Here is a 17,397-nt window from a genome sequence, read left to right on the forward strand (position 1 = left end):
TATCGCCACCAACTGGGCTGGAGTGTCTATTATTCAAGCTCTCAACGGAAGAATATACGGGTGTGAGGGCGTTTGGAAAAATAGGTCCACCAGTTTACAACGAATGCTAAAACACCTGTTGGAAAGCATCTTTTGCAGCGATTTTTGTGTGAGCTTATCAGTGAACACCCCTGACCACTCGGTGAGTTTCATGTCTTTGTAAACGAAAGTTTAATGCATTTTAGGAAGGATTGTTCCAGTGCACCTATGCAGCTATTGTAGAGGTAGTGGGTGAAAACAGGGCTTTAAGTGTAAAATACCGTACTTGTCCTTTAATTTAGAAGCCATCAAACACTTCCATGTTTTCCCTATTTGGGGACTGTTACATGAGGGGTTACATGAGTAAGTATGGTGGCACAAAGTAAAACATGGCGATTTTTTTTAAGCGGATAAAAAATGAGGTACTGCACCCGAGGTCGAAGTGCTGCAAACTAAGTGCTCTTCTGCCATATAATATAGTTCTCATTTTTTATCCACTTAAAAATATTCGCCACGTTTTATTTTGCGCCATCATACTTACTCGTGCAACCACTCATGTAACAGTCTTTAAATAGGTAAAAACATGGAAGTGTTTGGTGGCTTCTAATTCATCCCTGTTTGGATCCTAAGGAATGAATGGGGCCAGGCCAAATGCTAACACATTTACGACGCGCTGTACAAAGATCAAATGCACGCACTAAAAAAAGATAAGTACACATCCATCCATCAAGTTGAAGCAAGAACATAGGAAAACACTGAAAAACTGTGGTGACTTCCTTCAAACAACTTGAATTTACATTCATTTAAACTTTCTGGACTAGCGACGAGTTGCTATAAATTATAAAAATAAAGTTAAATTAGCCTAACTTATGTCAACTTTTTTTACCTTTTTATAGAAACTCCTCACTAGTCAAAGTTGAAATAATTGCAATTTCAAATTGATTCAACGTAAAAATGTAAATGCAACAAGGAATTTTTATAGTTAAACAATTATAAAAAAAAGCTTTGACAAAAACTGAAAATGTAAAATGAATAGAGAAATGTGGAGAAACACAGGCGTTTGATGTGTAAAACCAACCATACACAAATTCATTCTTTCTGTGAATGACAAACTCAAAAACTCACCAGCACCTGAAGAGAGAAATGCAGGGGAGAGAGAGAGAGAGAGAGAGAGAGAGAGAGAGAGAGAGAGAGGCAGAGAGAGAGAGAGAGAGACACAGAGAGAGAGCGAGAGAGAGAAAGAGAGGCAACATTGCAAGGGCAAGACGAGCAAAAAGGAGAGAGCAAGGACAAAAGAGCAAGACAGGAAGAAAGAGAGGAAGCACAGAGAGTGACATCAGAAGCTGCTGGATGGTGAATCCCACGGGATGGACAGAAGATCAGGCAGAAGCAGTAGAGTAATGTACACACTTACTGCTATAAATATGTAGCAGCATCCCAGCCCACCCCACCCGCCAGTTTTCCCAAACTCCACAATGTGTACACACACACACACACACACACACACACACACACACACACACACACACACACACACACACACACACACACACGTCCTCTCAGACATGAATTCCTTTAGGGTTGACATAAAAACCAGTTCAGCCACACACACACACACACAAGACATGTTTGACATGACAAATTTTAAATACCACCTCAATAAATGCAAACATTTTAAATGCAACAGTGTTTCATATCATTGTAATACCATGTACCTACTGTACCTTTGCATAATTTGATATATATTTGAGCACCATGTAAATCACTCAGAACTATGGTATAAATTAAAGTACCATGGTAATATTACAGTATGTTTAGTTGAACATGTTCTATGGTACTATTTATTTAGATTTATGTTAATATAAATACCGTAATATTAATGTTATAGTGATCATATACTGTATAATTGCTTCTCAGTCTCTAGAATACATCCAGAAAATACAGGAAATGTGTATAGTATTAAAAAGTGTATAAAAATGTAAACTGATGTGTCAAGTTTTTAGAGTAAACTCCCCTTCCACTGAACAATAGCAGGAAACTGCAGTATCTCTTAAACCTTAATAAAATGAAATCCTAATTTCTCATTTTAAAGAAATAGTCTTTTTACTTCATTTTGCTCAAAAACGCCCAAGATGTGTTTAATGCCAAGAGAGGTCACACTAAACACTGACGATGCATAAAGACGACATTTAGTCCTGAATATTATCATTTTTGTACATATTTCCTGTATTTTCTGTTTGTATCTTAATACAATAGATTAAAAATCTAAATATCTATTAAAAAATATGGATGGATATTAAAACTAAAACAACAAGTCTGGTGGTGGTGGCCTAAGACTTTTGCACAGTACTGTATGTCACTCACATAACTATGGTATATATCAAAGTACCATGGTAATATTATGTTTAGTTGAACATGTTCTATGGTACTATTGTAGTATCTTTGCATTATTTGGTATATATTTAAACACCATGTAAATATTGCAGTAATTCAGAACAATGAAACATATTAAATTACTTACACGAGTTTTAAATCTCTTTTAAAAATTCATCTTTCCCTTAGCTTTTCATTTACGCATTTTATTTGTTTTTTATACCTCCCTTTGGTCGGAAAACATAACAATTACCGGCATTAAATATATAGAATACATATAGAATTGTGGTATTATTGCAAATGTGACAGTAGATCACAAAACCAATCATAGTGCAGAGTACATTTTTCGAAATTCAGATTTAGAAATAATCTGAAAGCCGAACGGATAATTTTTCTATTGAAGTATGATTTGTTAGGATATGACAATATTTGGCCGAGATACAACTATTTGAAAGTCTGGAATCTCTGTGCAAACATATTACTTATGACAAATAAATTATACATTTATATTTATACAATTATATATTTACTATATTTATTTTTGTATATTTATTTATGGCAAGACATTTACAAAATATCTTCTTGAAACATGATCTTAATTAATATACTAATGATTTTTTGCATAAAAATTAAATTAAAAATTTTGACCCATACAATGTACTGTTGGCTATTGCTACAAATATACCTGCTCGACTTATAACTGGTTTTGTGGTCCAGGGTCACAATAATGTTATTGAAAGATTGAAGTCTACTAAAATGGTACAGTATATACTTTTCTTATTATCGGACATTAGTCAGGAAATATGGCAGTTGACAAGTATAATAAACCAGGCATGGCTTTTCAGATTACATGGTAATGGCACTTAAAAAGAAGAGAAAATGATATACAAATGGGAGAGCAACATACATAAAAAATATGCAATAATTAACATGCTCAATGAATAAACAAAATCCACCCAAGCTAAGCTAACATCAACTTTTACAAAAAAGCAGCACATTATTTATTCCAAGAAAATGTTGCTCCATGTATACACCCCACACCAGTCCTCATATCTCAATCTTGTCTCAGCTCTGTGTGTGTATACACCCTCTCTCAACGGTGACCCTTTTGGTTCAGGAGGAGAGCAGAACAGCTCATCATGTTTGTTTGATTTTTCATCTTTGTCAAACCCACAGACCCCCCCATGCAGGCCTATTTGTTAGCACTGACAGCAGGTTAGCATTAAATATACATGGAGGTTGTCAGCCACTGGCACACACAAAGGCGGGCTTTGGCCCCTGGGGACTCGGGCAGGGAGGGTGGAGGAGCAGGGCTCACGCAGAGAGACTCCCATGTGTGCGTGCATGTGTGCGAGAGACCGAAAGAGAGAGAGAGACCCTGTTCTCTCCCTTCATCAGCGTCTCCCAGTGGGATCAGGGAGCAGCAGTGGAAAGGAAAGAAGGAGGGTCAAAAGGACCGGTCTGAGCTCTGGAGCATGCGTGTGCACACACACATCTGTCGTCCACTGGGGCGCAGGGTGACGCACAAGCATCCTCGCTCCCCTCTCTCCCAGAGACGCATGTCGCATACTGAGTGCTCTAGCTATCATGGGACTTTAATGCCTTCACAGGCACACACACATCCAAGCAAAGGCACCACTGACTTTAACAAAGTTAATTTAACCCACTGTTTACAGCTACTGGCGATGCAGGGCCTTGCTCCGCAGAAGAATCCTTGCCGGATACCGTGGGTCACTATGATATAGAGGAAGTAAAGCTTGAACACCTACAACCTAAATCTGATCCAGCTCAGCCCACACTGACACAGCCGAGCACATACTATTGTTGTAAAAAGCCTCCGGGGCTATTGGTATATTCAAGGTGCTCAGAAGGCATCAAAGGCTTTTACTGTACCTTTTGTTACGCTTAAGCGTGTGCACCAAATTTCGGGAGTTGATACTGATGCTATTGAACCATCTTTGATATTGCAATTCAAATTCTGTATTTACTGACCACATTTACATTAAAATATCTCCAAGAAGTGCGTTCTACCATTTATGTGCACAGGTGCATTCACAAATGTGCATGCAACAGACTGGTACTGTTACTTTTTCTTACCAGCATTATTTATTACCAAAATACTGAAGCGTTTGACATTCCTAGTACCTGTGGTGATGCAGTAGTACGTCTCATGGGGCGACACGTGATGGATGCGATGGTGTTTTCGTGGCAGCACTAGGTGGCAGTCCTGCAGTAGCGTGACCCAGCGTGGCAGGCCGAAGTAGGAGTGAGACCACTTGTGGATCTGATTAGTCATGGTTACAAAGACCGCCAATGCAAAAACAAAACATTCCCAGGGGTAGGACTCTGCAAGGGCATCTGGATAAGAGAGATAGACATGTAGGGGAGAGTTGGTGGGGGTAATAGAGGAACAACGAGAAAGGTGGGAAGAGAGAGATAAAATGTAATGCAAATTGAGATGACATGTCTTGAAGTGACATGCCTTAACCTTTCAGTATGATAGTCAACCATCACATTGACCTTCTACCTTCAATGTCTGGTGTCTTACATCATCAATCATGGGTTACTTAAAGGGACACTCCACTTTCCTTCAAAATATGCTCATTTTCCAGCCCCCCCAGAGATAAACATTTGATTCTTACCATTTTGGAATCCATTCAGCTGAACTCCGAGTCTAGCGCTAGAACTTTTAGCATAGCTTAGCACAATCCATAGAATCTAATTAGACCATTAGCATTGCGCTAAACAATAACCAAAGAGTTTTGCTATTTTTCCTATTTAAAACTTGACTCTTCTGTAGTTACATTGTGTACTATAACCGACAGAAAATTTAAAGTTGCGATTTTCTAGGCAGATATGGCTAGAAACTATACTCTCAAACTGCCCGAAAATAGTCCCCTTGGTTACTTTCAATGGCAGGGGACTATTTTCGGGCAGTGCATAATATCACTACGCCTTCTGCAGCCATGTTACATCAGCAAAGTCACTGATTATTACGCCAGTTTGAGAGTATAGTTCCTAACCATATCTTCCTTGAAAATCGCTTTTCTTTTTCTGTCGGTCTTAGTACACAATGTAACTACAGAAGAGTCAAGTTTTAAATAGGAAAAATATTGAAACTCTTTGGTTATTGTTTAGCGTGATGCTAATGGTCTAATCAGATTCAATGGATTGTGCTAAGCTATGCTAAAAGTGCTAGCACCAGACCCAGAGATCAGCTAAATGGATTCCAAAACGGTAAGAATCAAATGTTTAACTCTAGGGGAGCTGGAAAATTAGCATATTTTCAAAAAAAAAAAAAAAAATGGAATGTCCCTTTTAAAGGGATAGTTCACACAAAAATTTTAATTCGGACATCATTTGCTCACTCTCATGTTGTTACAAACCTGAATAAATTTCTTAGTTTTGATGAACGGGAAAGAAGATATTTTGAGGAATGTTTGTAATCAAACTGTTTGTGAGCTCCACTGACTTCCATAGTATTTTTTCCTACTATGGAAGTGAATGGGGTTCACCGTTTTGGTTACAAACATTCTTTAAAGCTCACGTAACACACGCTGTTTCTGCATTTCTGATGTTAATCTGGAGTACCTATAGAGTAGTATGACATCCTTTATATCTCTGAAGAGTCTTTAGTTTAATCAGATTTATAAAAGAAAGATTAGCTTTACCGAATCTTTCCGATAACGTACGAAAAAATGAAGAAGGAGGAGTTACTACCGCAGGAGGAGCGAGTACGAGTCATGCAACACTATACAACACTGTTTAACTTATGATTCACTACATGTTCGTGTCATTTATATAATATACACGCGCCTATTTCCAACATAAGACAGAAGTCTTACTTACCACGTGTAACTCGTCATGACCCGGTTCTGAAAATCCACAGCATCAAACACACACGCAAAACTCCGCTGCTAATCCGGATAATAAACTATATCCATTGTTTCCATAAGGCTGGATGTCTTCTCCTTACATCCAAAAACACACTTCTTGTTGTGCCATTGTTGACTTTTGAAATTAAACAAAGCTGAGTGGCGTGATAAGCTGTTAGCAAGCTCTAGCGTCTCCCGCTGACTGACGGCTGGGCGGGGTTTTCCGGGGGAAGTTTTCCGGCGGAAGCCCATATAAAGAAGTGATACGTATTGAAAACCCCTGAAATGTCAGTTAGAACTGTAATCGAAAAAAAACTAGCCGAAACTTGTACGAACCCTGGCGAAGTGCATTCGGCACAGAAATACTCTGAAACACCCCCAACTGCGGTTTTGACACTTTGCCTACGTTTAGCATGAGGAAACAACTCTATAACTGTGTTAATAAGTCAGAATGCTTGAAATACCATTAAACCCCCCCTTTAAAATATCTTCCTTTGGGTTCATCAGAACAAAAAATGTATACAGGTTTGGAGACCGAATTTTCATTTTTGAGTGAACTATCCCTTTAAACAAGCATAAAAACAACCGCAATATAGGGAACAGAAACACTGATAGCATCCGACCCTATTCAATCTGATGGATTCAATTCACAGTGAACACATACATTTATAAAACATACTGCTTGAATGCACTGCAAGTTGCGTTGGATAAAAGGGTCTGCCAAATTCATAGATGTAAATAAAACATGAAAAAAGTTCAGGGTGACCTGAGCATAGATGGTAACAAACTGTTCCTTATTTGGTGATTTTTTTTCCCCTTTAAACCCATGCAGAGGTAAAAAAAACTAAGAGCATTACCTTTACAAACCATATTTTTGTTTTTCGATCTTTAAAAGCTTTTAGATATTTTAAGATGAATGTGTGACACATAGACCGCACCAAAAAAAGAAGTCACACTCGTGTTCTAAAACGGTCATGCTGACTAACTCTTACAAACACACTGGATGTGTGAGAGGATAAGTGTGTGTGTATACCTGGTGGGTAGGAGAGGAATTTATAGGCCATGTGGGCCAGAGGTAGGATGGTGATCATGCAGTTGTCTCCATTTGTCTCTATGAAGTCATGCCGTGTGATGGCCGTCGGATCAATGTGGTGCTCCCGGAACGGGCGAATGAATGCCTGAATAGAGAGAAAGTAGCGAGAGAGGTGGGAGGAGCAGGAAAAATGGAGGTTAAGGTTCAAATGAAAAACAGGTGGGGGTGTCTAGAGCTGTGATTTATGTCCATTACCCTATGCTAATGAAATGCATCCTATGATCAGATCAATCTAGGGGTCAAACAAGGAGCTACTGGTGTATTAGTTAAAGACACTGCTGAACACCAGAGCACTTTACACCTGAACAGTGCTGGTTCTTGTGATAAGGTGGGCCATGGGATCTATAAGTGACTAAAATCCACAATCCATTCAATTTTAATCTGACTCAGTCTGTGAAATCCCAGCTCAAGTCTTTTAATGTAATTTACGGTTTTCTATATAAAATCAATTGAACATAATGTAAATGACATTGTGTGAAAATATAACCTTTGATGCTCCTTATCTCAAAATTTGATTTATATACAAGCAAGCACCATGTCAGTGGAAAAGCATGTGATTATATTTATCCAAATAAGGATTCAGAAAAAAATCCTCTGCTTTACAATTCTTTCAGTTCCTAAGGCAAAAGACAAATTGGGTGGGGTTAGATGTTGACTGATAGACCCAAATTGGTGCGTTGGCGTTACTAGGGCCTAAATGAAAGATGGCGCTGCGACACGAGCGACACGTTCCAGAGCGGAAAGATAACCCGGCATTAAACAGCACTTCCCCACGGCTCAAATCCAGCATCATGAAAAACCATAACCCAGCAGCACCTGTCACTCACGCCCAGGAGTGCTGCTTTGAGACGGGCGCCCGTCTGCGACCGCGCGGGTGTCGCAAAATGAAAGGGAGTAAGAGAAAAGATGGTATAGGCACAAAAGAAAATACAAGAATGAAGGTAATTTATTTTCCACATAAAAAGGAGGAATCGTTTGGAGCCACATTACCATAGCGTTTCAGAGACAGCGCGGGGGAAAAATGTCATTATCGCGTGTTTGTGGGCTGAACTCAATAACACCTATATCTGAGAGCGCGTGGCGACACTCTGCTGGAGCGCAGAAAACTATCTGTTGATATTTCGACAATTATGTTCCCTCCTGTTCTTCTCGTTTCCGTTCTTTCTCTCTGCGCGCGAGATTAAAAGAGCGCTAAGCCCCAGACAGCACACAGTGTGCGTGTCGACTCGCCGGCGCACGGCGGCAAACCTGCGCCTCGCCACCGCTAATCCCACACCGTTTAACGGCCTGCCTCGCCTCGCCTCACCCGCCTTCTGCCTAATCATGACTCACATCTTCAGATTGCCCTAGCAACCCAGCCAAAACCAGTAGTCTGTCCTCCCCCACCCTTAACCCAGAGCGAGTATTAGAGATCCATTTCATTTCTCGCTCTTTTTTCCTCCTCCCTACGCTCTTTGCTCTTAAGTGCCTGTTTAATCACGGCCATTAATGATTCTCCCTCAAGTTGGAGCTTCTTGTTTGAACATGTGGACAAAAAGCCATATATATCGGTTCGCTAAGTGGCGCCTTTAATCTGCTGGTTAAGGGTCTTAAAGCTCCACGTTCTTAATGTCCGTAAATTCCCTCGCTTTTTTGAAGTTCGATCACTCCCAGGTGGCGGAACCTAATTATCCTCGACAGCAGAAGGATCGGCGTTGACTGCGGAGCCGGGTGGAAACCCCTTCACGGTGGGGCGGCGAGCCTGTGCCGTTTTACACCACAGACGGACAGCTGATGAAAGCGAGAGAATGCGGGGCCCCTCGGCCAGATCCGCAGCGGGCGCCGGACGGGCCGTTCAAATGGCCTGCATGTTAGGAACCAAAGATGGCTGGCACACGGCCTCAGATGCCCATTTTCTCTCAACAGGGCGACAACAGTGTTCGTTCTGCTGCTTTACACTACAGAATAGACAGTTCTGGGATGAAAAAAAACTGTTCTGCAATGACCCTTCAAAGCTGTCCACTTTATTTTTTCCATCTGTTTAAAATATAAATATATGAAATGTGGGAACTGACTTCTGGCCCGCAACTTGAAAAGACACTTCATACTACACTGCAAATTAAAATGTGACCCTTGACCACAAAAACAACACACACATGTATATTTGTAGCAATAGGGAATGTGAAGGTACGCCACGCAGTGTTGCATTATGGGACGTGGGCGCCATGTTTAGAGGCACTGCTGACCGCTATGTCATTTAATTGTGGGTGTGTTAAGCTAAAACAAGGTAAAATTTAAGAAGAACGGAAGAAATAGAGAAGTTGAAAGAAAAAGAGAAGGGACCATATCGGGAGAAACTAAATGCTACTGCCAAAAAACGTTATTTGGACAAACTGTCCGAGATAAACAACATAGATCCATATGATTTAGCACCCCAAGACTCTACGCACTACCTCCACTCACATATCTGGTCAATAACCTTGTTTTTGGATTGAATACGTACACTTTGCAGGAGTTTAAGAGCTATAAATCCCTTCAAGCTCATAGTAAGATGGCACTTCTTCTTTCAGAGTTTTATGATGGTTGGCAAAACAGCTAAAAGAAATATGCCATTTACTGAATGTATACAGTATTGAGTTGATGTTGATACTGATTAATGGGGCTTACTTTTGATTTTGTTTTTATGTTGTTTTTGTTTTTTACTTATACCAATAATTTGTATTTAACTAAACTTGAATGTACGATTATAATTTTTTGTCTTTTTAGGTGTGACATTGTACAATCTGTCCAGGGACAGCAGATGTAAAATAGCCTTTTGGCTAATTCTGGCACATTGTACATTTTTTCAAATGTATTATTGATGTGCATTGTCCCTGTTAAATAAACCTGAAAATGAAAAAATTAATACCTACGTATCTTAATAAATCTATAAAACTGATTCATTCTCTGTTGTATGCTGTGCAATGAATCAACACATGTTCAAAAGATGGCACTTCTGTTTTTGGCCAAGTTATTAAAACAAACAAAATGCTAAATATTCAGCTAATGTTGTGTTATTTTAAAGAGTCACAAGTGGGTTTGAGCAGTTGCATTTAATAAAAAATATTTGTTACAATCGTCAAAATTGTCTAAAGATTTATTTTTATAACTCATGTGGTTATGTTGATCAGAAATGAATGAATACATAATTTACATTTACAAGTTAGTTTGACAGTGTTAGCATAAAAAGAAGATAATTTAGGTGGTTCTGCTTTATTAATCACAAATTACTGAAAATGCAGCAAACACGCTCTCGCTGATGCAGGGATGTTTTAAAAAGTAAAAGTTTTTTTCCTGCTTGTGGCAGGCAAACCACGCGATCCGGCGTCTTTTCGTCAGGTCCTCCACCGTCTTCCCTTGTTTATTCCAAGAATGAAAGAAAATGTATTCCGTTGTTTAGTTTCCTCCCTGAATGATCGTGTGATTGAGCTGTACTGACCAGGGCTTTTAACCAGATTTTTCCCCAATTGGTTTGTTCCGAACAGAAACAGTATTTTAACGTTTACGGTTTTCAGTTCAACCCTAAAATTGATGTTCCTGAACCGGTTAGAACAAAAAACTAAAGTTCCCAAACTGGTTAATAACGTTCCATGTCAGCTGTGGGACCTACAAATAAGTAGGTTGATCATTAGGACATTAAACTTAAATTATTAGTCTACAGTCTCTATCTTGTCATCAAACTTAAATTATGTAAGCAGCATAACTGTAATTCTGACATGCCTACATTTGTTTTAGCATTATACATTAATTAAGACAAGGACAATTTCTGCCATGTCATTTATTGGCAACTTAAACAAATGTTTTTATTAGAAAAAGAATACTGTGGTATTTCGAGATCATTTTGTTTGTATGTGTCCTGTCAAGTACACAAAGATTGTTCGTTTGCTTTTTGAAACGCGTCTCCCCACGTATGCACTTTTGAGTGCGCTTAAACACGCGCGCACACACACAGACGTAGGACGAATTCCAAACTGGAACTTCAGGAAGAAGATGCAGCATAAACAGTCGCTCCACATAAAGTGTTTTATTCACCAAATGTATTTTAATGGACTACAGTATGAGACACAGTAGCGCAACTCTCTCTCAAGTTTATACATCAAGAGTTCTGATCTTTGATGGGCATAGGGATAATCACATTTGATTGGATGGACCGGACACATTCACCCACATGTGCATCTGTGCATACAGAAAATTGCTCACTTTAGTGCCTTTTTGAGGATAAATTGTTTAAAATCATTTAAGTGTTACCATTTACAAGCCTTTGAAACACGTGCAAATTATCAACTTTCATATTATTTAAATTTGCGTATTAATCCGCGAATCGCATGCGAGCCGAACCGTTCCTTGCAAAACATCAAAAGTTTCTGGTTTTCGTTCCGGTTCAAAGCCTTGGTACTGACCAAACATATCGACACAAAATCTCAACAGAAAATCCAAACAACCTACAACAGGCGAACTCAAATACAGCGGGATAGGGCGTGATCTGGCAAATAGGGGGGATAACCCATAATGCAACACGGCGTGACATCACCTCCACATTCCCTATAGCCAACAATATATTGGATGGGTCTAAATTATTGAAAATTATCATTAGGATATTACGTAAAGATCATGTTCCAAGAAGATAATTTGTAAATGTCCTATTGTAAATATATAAAAACTTTATTTTTGTAAGTGGATGCAGTTGCTAAGGACTTCAATTGGACAACTTTAAAGGCGATTTTCTCAGTATTTTCATTTTGTGCACCCTCAGATTCCAGATTTTCAAATAGTTGGCCAAATATTGCCCTATCCTATCAAACTTCATATGGTAAGTTTACATACATCAATGGAAAGTTTATTTGTTCAAGATGCTGTATAAATCTCAATCAAAAAATGGACCCTTATGACTGGTTTTGTGGTCCCATATATGCTTTTAAAACATAAAACAAATACTGCAATGCCCAATTTTATACTTGGTCGGGTAATGCAGTAACGTATACAGTTACACCCTGGAGCCAGTTTAAACCATAAACTCTAAAAAATTATGGACGTAGTGTCTGTGACGTCACCCATAGGTTTCAGAAGATCGTTTTTGAAGCCAATAGTAGGCGGTGCCTGCCGTCACCATCTTGGCTGTGCATCACTCGTGGTCGTGGATATCCGAAAATGGGTAAAGAGGCGGGACGTGGGTGAAGCTGAGGTGGCTGGTTGCTGAAACCATGCCCGCCTAGCTTGAGGGTAGTGACAGCAGTGGCGGTTCAACCGTCACTCAAGTGGCCACGCCCTTAATTATGCAGAACTTTAAGGCTTAATATAATTTAAACGGATGAGTTACAAAAAAAATACAGTTGTCATGAAGGGCAAAATTAGCTATATAGAACAAAAACAATTTTTGTACCAGGCTGTAAACATATTTTTCGACTCCCATGAATTGCAGTTTAAGTCACTTCCGTATTGGCTTCATCAGACAGATCGGAAGGTCCAGTTTTGGGATGACAACCAGGACTACTTAGTCAAAATGATTTAAGATTCATAGTCAAGTGAAATAACTCACACAGCAGCACCCTTACAGAAGCAGGACAATACTGTTATACCGCACACACTGGCCAGAAAACAATAGGAAAGATTGGTGTTACTCACAGGACAGGCTCCAACTGTGATCATTTCATGGCCACGCTCATTGCCAAGTATATCTTGATCACTGCTAAACCTGTACACTTGTCATTTCCTTTCACATAATCAAATTTAACAGTCCATATTTTCTAAAGCAGCTATATAATTGGCACAAGGGACCAGATTGAGCTTAGGTTAGCCATTTTTTCCCCCATCACTCTACCGCCCCCTTTCACATAATAGTACAATGACCCCTGTCAGCACACAAACACATAAATGCTCTCAGATTCATTGCTCCTGGTTGTCCGACACAGAAAGCAAGTGTTGGCTGCATTTTAATTGGATAGTGAGGGGGTGACCTTTTCTCTGATTGGACAGGAAGAGTGCGACCATACTATGCATTAATGCAACCCTCCAGGGTTTCCCTAGCACCCTTTGGGGTTGCGAGTGGGGGCTGTTGGGAGGAGGGGTTAACATAGGGCTCTCTAGGAAAGCAGGAAGGGCCAAACTCCCCAGGGCGCAGATGGCATTTCACACTCGCCGTTTTCGAGCCCGGTAAACCACAACAGGCCAATGGTGCAAAAGCTGATATGAAAATTAAACAGGGCAATTTGTTAAAATCAAACAAGATACTATGCTTAGAGACCACACTGTGCATACGAGGGTGTGTGGGTGTATTGTGGGCATTACAATATGCATAAGGATGTGCGCCTGAAAAGTGTGCCCATCTCAAAAAATACAGCGCCTTTATAACTGGACTTGCCCACATATCTAGTTAATCACATTCACATGGGAGGGTAGTAGAACATTTTTAGCTATTCTTGCCCAACAGCTGATGCAAGTGCAATGTGGACACCAATCACAGATGAAGAAACAACACGATGGGTCTCATTAATCTGTGTTAAAGGCTGGATACTGTGCTTTATGGATTACATACAAGCATTATTAAGGCATATTTATTTCTATAAATGCTATTTAGGCCTTCAACCCTAAAATGTGATTGGTTACTACAAATGCTGTTTGGATGTTGATCCAACTTCATGTCATACTTGGGTAAATCATATTACAGAGTGTCGTATAAGCCAGCAGTGAACTGACCTGTGCACAGGTGCAGGCCCATTATTTCCTTACCTTCCCAATTACTGGGATGTCCACTGAACCCCATGTATCAGCTCCCCAATGTACCATCCCAGAGGCAAAGTCTGCTGTCACAATACCCGTCACTGAAAGAAAGAGCGAGAGAGGCATGTATTGAATTCAGTAGCTGCTATAATAATAGTGACCACAAACGCATAAAGTAGTATGTTTTATTACTACAGTTGCATGCTTCTACATTGATAAAAAGACAGGCGAGATGTAGGAGGTCAATAGAGATAAAAACTTACCAATGCCAAAGATTATTTTATAGATGTGCACAGTGGAGAAGTTTACGAGGAGGAAGAGGAAGTTTACGATGAAGAGTGAGAGGCACAAAATCACACAGATCCACTCCTGGAGACGCTTTCCTAAAGGACAAAAAATATATACAAGATACATGAACAAATATTCCTGCAAAACCAGCATTTTTTTTTTATTAACTGGTGTCTTTTGTGAATGACTAGTTGACAAATCACTCTTAAGGAAGCCCTGTAGAATTAAATGCAACAAAAACAGCATATTTATACATTTAACTCTTTCCCTGCCATTGACCAGTTTTCTCGTCAATTAAGAGAAAACGTTTCCCTGCCAATGACATGTATTTCCGCCTTCCCCAATACTGCTATTATCCACCAGGTGGCGGTCTTCCGCAACTTATAAAACCTGGAAGTATCGCCCTAGCTTGCAGCTGCATGTCCGTCTAAGTTTTAAGGATCGCTCTAAGTTTGATCTCTATCAAAAGTCCTTCACAAATATGGAATTATCTCAGCTTTTTGCTCAAAATTCTGTGTTTTTGAAGAACCCCACCCATATTTAAGAGGTGATAAAAAGAGAACTAAGGGAGCGTGCACACCAAAACTTTTAAACGTGACTGAAAATGCCTGGAGGACGCCGAATGCCAGCTGTTTTTTAGCTGAGTGCCAGCTTTATTCAGCTGAGCGCTTGGGAAACTGTGATACTTCAGTTGTGAGCCGGTTGGTTGCTGTGATAATTTCCCGCCCGTCCTCCACTGTGATTGGCGGAGCTTTTCACCCAAAGCTGAATATTTTTCAACTCTCGGCGCGAAAATAACGCCGAGCGCCGGTTTTCAGTGCGGTAGAAAGCCGCTAACTGCTGGCTTTTTTTTAAAGCAGAGGGTCTGTTCTTCCATTTGATATATTGTATGGGCATATCAGAAATAAAAATATTCAATATAAAATGTTTCTGGTTTTAATTAAAAGGTTTGTTTTTAAAAAATTCACCATCTAATTCACTTCATTCGCAATAAAAAAGAAACACGGCGCACACGTCACTACAGCAAGCAGCAGGTGTCCGGCTTGAGGGCACTGTCTTCAACTCCTCCCTCGACTGCAAGCGGCAAACCTCACCGATCGCTCTACGCAGAATTTGCTCATCTCAAACAAGCCTTATGTTGGTGACAGCATTTCATGACAAATGTGATCCGAGCAGTCAGACTGAAATGGATTTCCGGAAATGCGATTTGAAACAGATTTCAAACCACCTCTGAATGTAACTTAAAACGGATAAGAAAAAAATGGATTTCATGCGTTTTTGGCCGTTTACACGTTCTAAATGTGATTGGATTTGGACTGACAGTGTGAACAAGGTATAACTGACAGACCACAGTGCCATCTAGTCAACCATAAACCTATTTAGAGCTCAAACTAAACTCTCTAGATCCAAATCAGGTGTAAGAATCAGATGTTAAGGCAAGAAAAATAACCTAAGAGTACCATTGCTTGGATATTATTAATTCTCCCAAGTAACAGTAAAAGTTAACTACTGTACATTGACCACTGCAAGGTCAGGAATGGCAGCAAACCGACATCTCTCAAAAGTCCAAAGGTCAGCAGGTCCGCGGAAAGGAGACGTGCCGAACGTGTGTTAACCGTGTGTGCGCGTGGTATGTGTGTCCCATTATCATGTGTGCTCAGGAGTAATCGATTAGACTACGACAAGTTGTAGAGAGAGTGGGGTCAGGATCTCTTGTGATGGTAGTGCATGCCTGACACAGCTAAACGTCCCAGGTCAGGGCAGAGGGCAGCAACGGAGGGGACTGTTCGGACCACCATGACAGTGGTGTGGCACAGCGGGTGGCCGTGGAGGATGATTAAAGAGCTAATGTATTATTCACAACAGAGCTGAGAATTAATCTATATGGACACCGGCCACATTTCTCCATTTATACCTACATTCAATCTCTTTTTTTGAAAGCTTGCATATTCAGTATCGAAGCTTTTCGTTTTCTTTCTATCTTTTCTGACTCTTCCTCTCACTCTTTTGTTCTTGCTTCCTCTCTCTCGTTGGGCGGATGCGGGTGCGGAGAGGCGCAGTGGACTCAGCTCTTTTGAAAATTTAATGCCATTAGAGGAGCCATCCTGAGTGGATTGGGAACGTGAGGAGGTTGAGAAGAAGATATTGATGACAGCTATTTATAGCACCTCAGTGGGCCAACCAACACCCTGCGTCTAACTGATGGACCGTGGTTCTTTTAACACATACATGCCGCTCAGTCACCCACTTATGAGAGCCTCAACCTATGACAAACCAGAATGCACCTGGTCATCCAACCCTGGTGTACCAGAAGTCACTTTCTCAGGAGGTTTTGATGCAGACCTGCAGCTGACCTGAACATCTGGGCTATTTCCTTAGGGGAGTGTGAAAGCCTACTTCTAAAATCAGGTGCACGCCAAGGAATTAAACTTGAACCCGTTCCAAAAGGGAAGCATAGAAATTGGTCAATGTGAACCTGAATGAATTTTTTGAGCTCATGCAGTGCCGTGTGTCAGAATTACAATCATGAGACCTTTTAAAGTCATTGGGCTCATTTCTAAAGTGGCTTTGGTTTGATGAACACATGTATAAATGCTCTTGTTCATTTTTGTACCTTTATGGGTATACAGTACATCACACTGTAATGTTGTACCTTTTGGGGTACAATATTAAACCCCAAGAACCTATTGTGTACTTTAAAGCCCCCCATCCTAAAAAAAAGTTTTGTACCTTTCTTTGTGTTCTTCATTCTTATTTCTATTGTGTATACAATTGTATTGCATACTGTGGTAAAAAATGTGGTACATGTGTTGTGTAAAAAAATTATCCAGGTCACAACAAAAAATAATATAATAGTACAATATGTCAAATTTAATTAACTCTCGAGTCGTTTTACATAACAACAGTACAGTACATAAAACAGTAAATTGGAAAAACCTTTGCTTCACAGTTCTCCATTTCTAGCTTCTAGATTTTAAGCTTAAAATGATTGTACTTCCCCTTTAAAAGTATTTA

The 17,397-nt window shown here is 39.9% G+C and overlaps 1 protein-coding gene across 2 annotated transcripts in view; it reads right to left on the bottom strand.

Annotated features, from left to right (window-relative positions):
- Positions 1 to 17,397, bottom strand: part of LOC129419451 (plasmanylethanolamine desaturase 1) — a 36,164-nt gene that overhangs the window by 2,472 nt on the left and 16,295 nt on the right. For both annotated transcript variants that reach the window (XM_055174589.2, XM_073853620.1), the window contains 4 exons: positions 14,358 to 14,477; positions 14,104 to 14,195; positions 7,300 to 7,444; positions 4,537 to 4,749 (listed from right to left, as the gene is read on the bottom strand). In XM_055174589.2, coding sequence (XP_055030564.1) covers positions 4,537 to 4,749; positions 7,300 to 7,444; positions 14,104 to 14,195; positions 14,358 to 14,477 — 570 coding nt within the window. The remainder of the gene's footprint in view (positions 1 to 4,536; positions 4,750 to 7,299; positions 7,445 to 14,103; positions 14,196 to 14,357; positions 14,478 to 17,397) is intronic.

Source organism: Misgurnus anguillicaudatus, chromosome 15, assembly GCF_027580225.2.
Source record: "Misgurnus anguillicaudatus chromosome 15, ASM2758022v2, whole genome shotgun sequence".
Taxonomy (NCBI): Eukaryota; Metazoa; Chordata; class Actinopteri; order Cypriniformes; family Cobitidae; genus Misgurnus; species Misgurnus anguillicaudatus.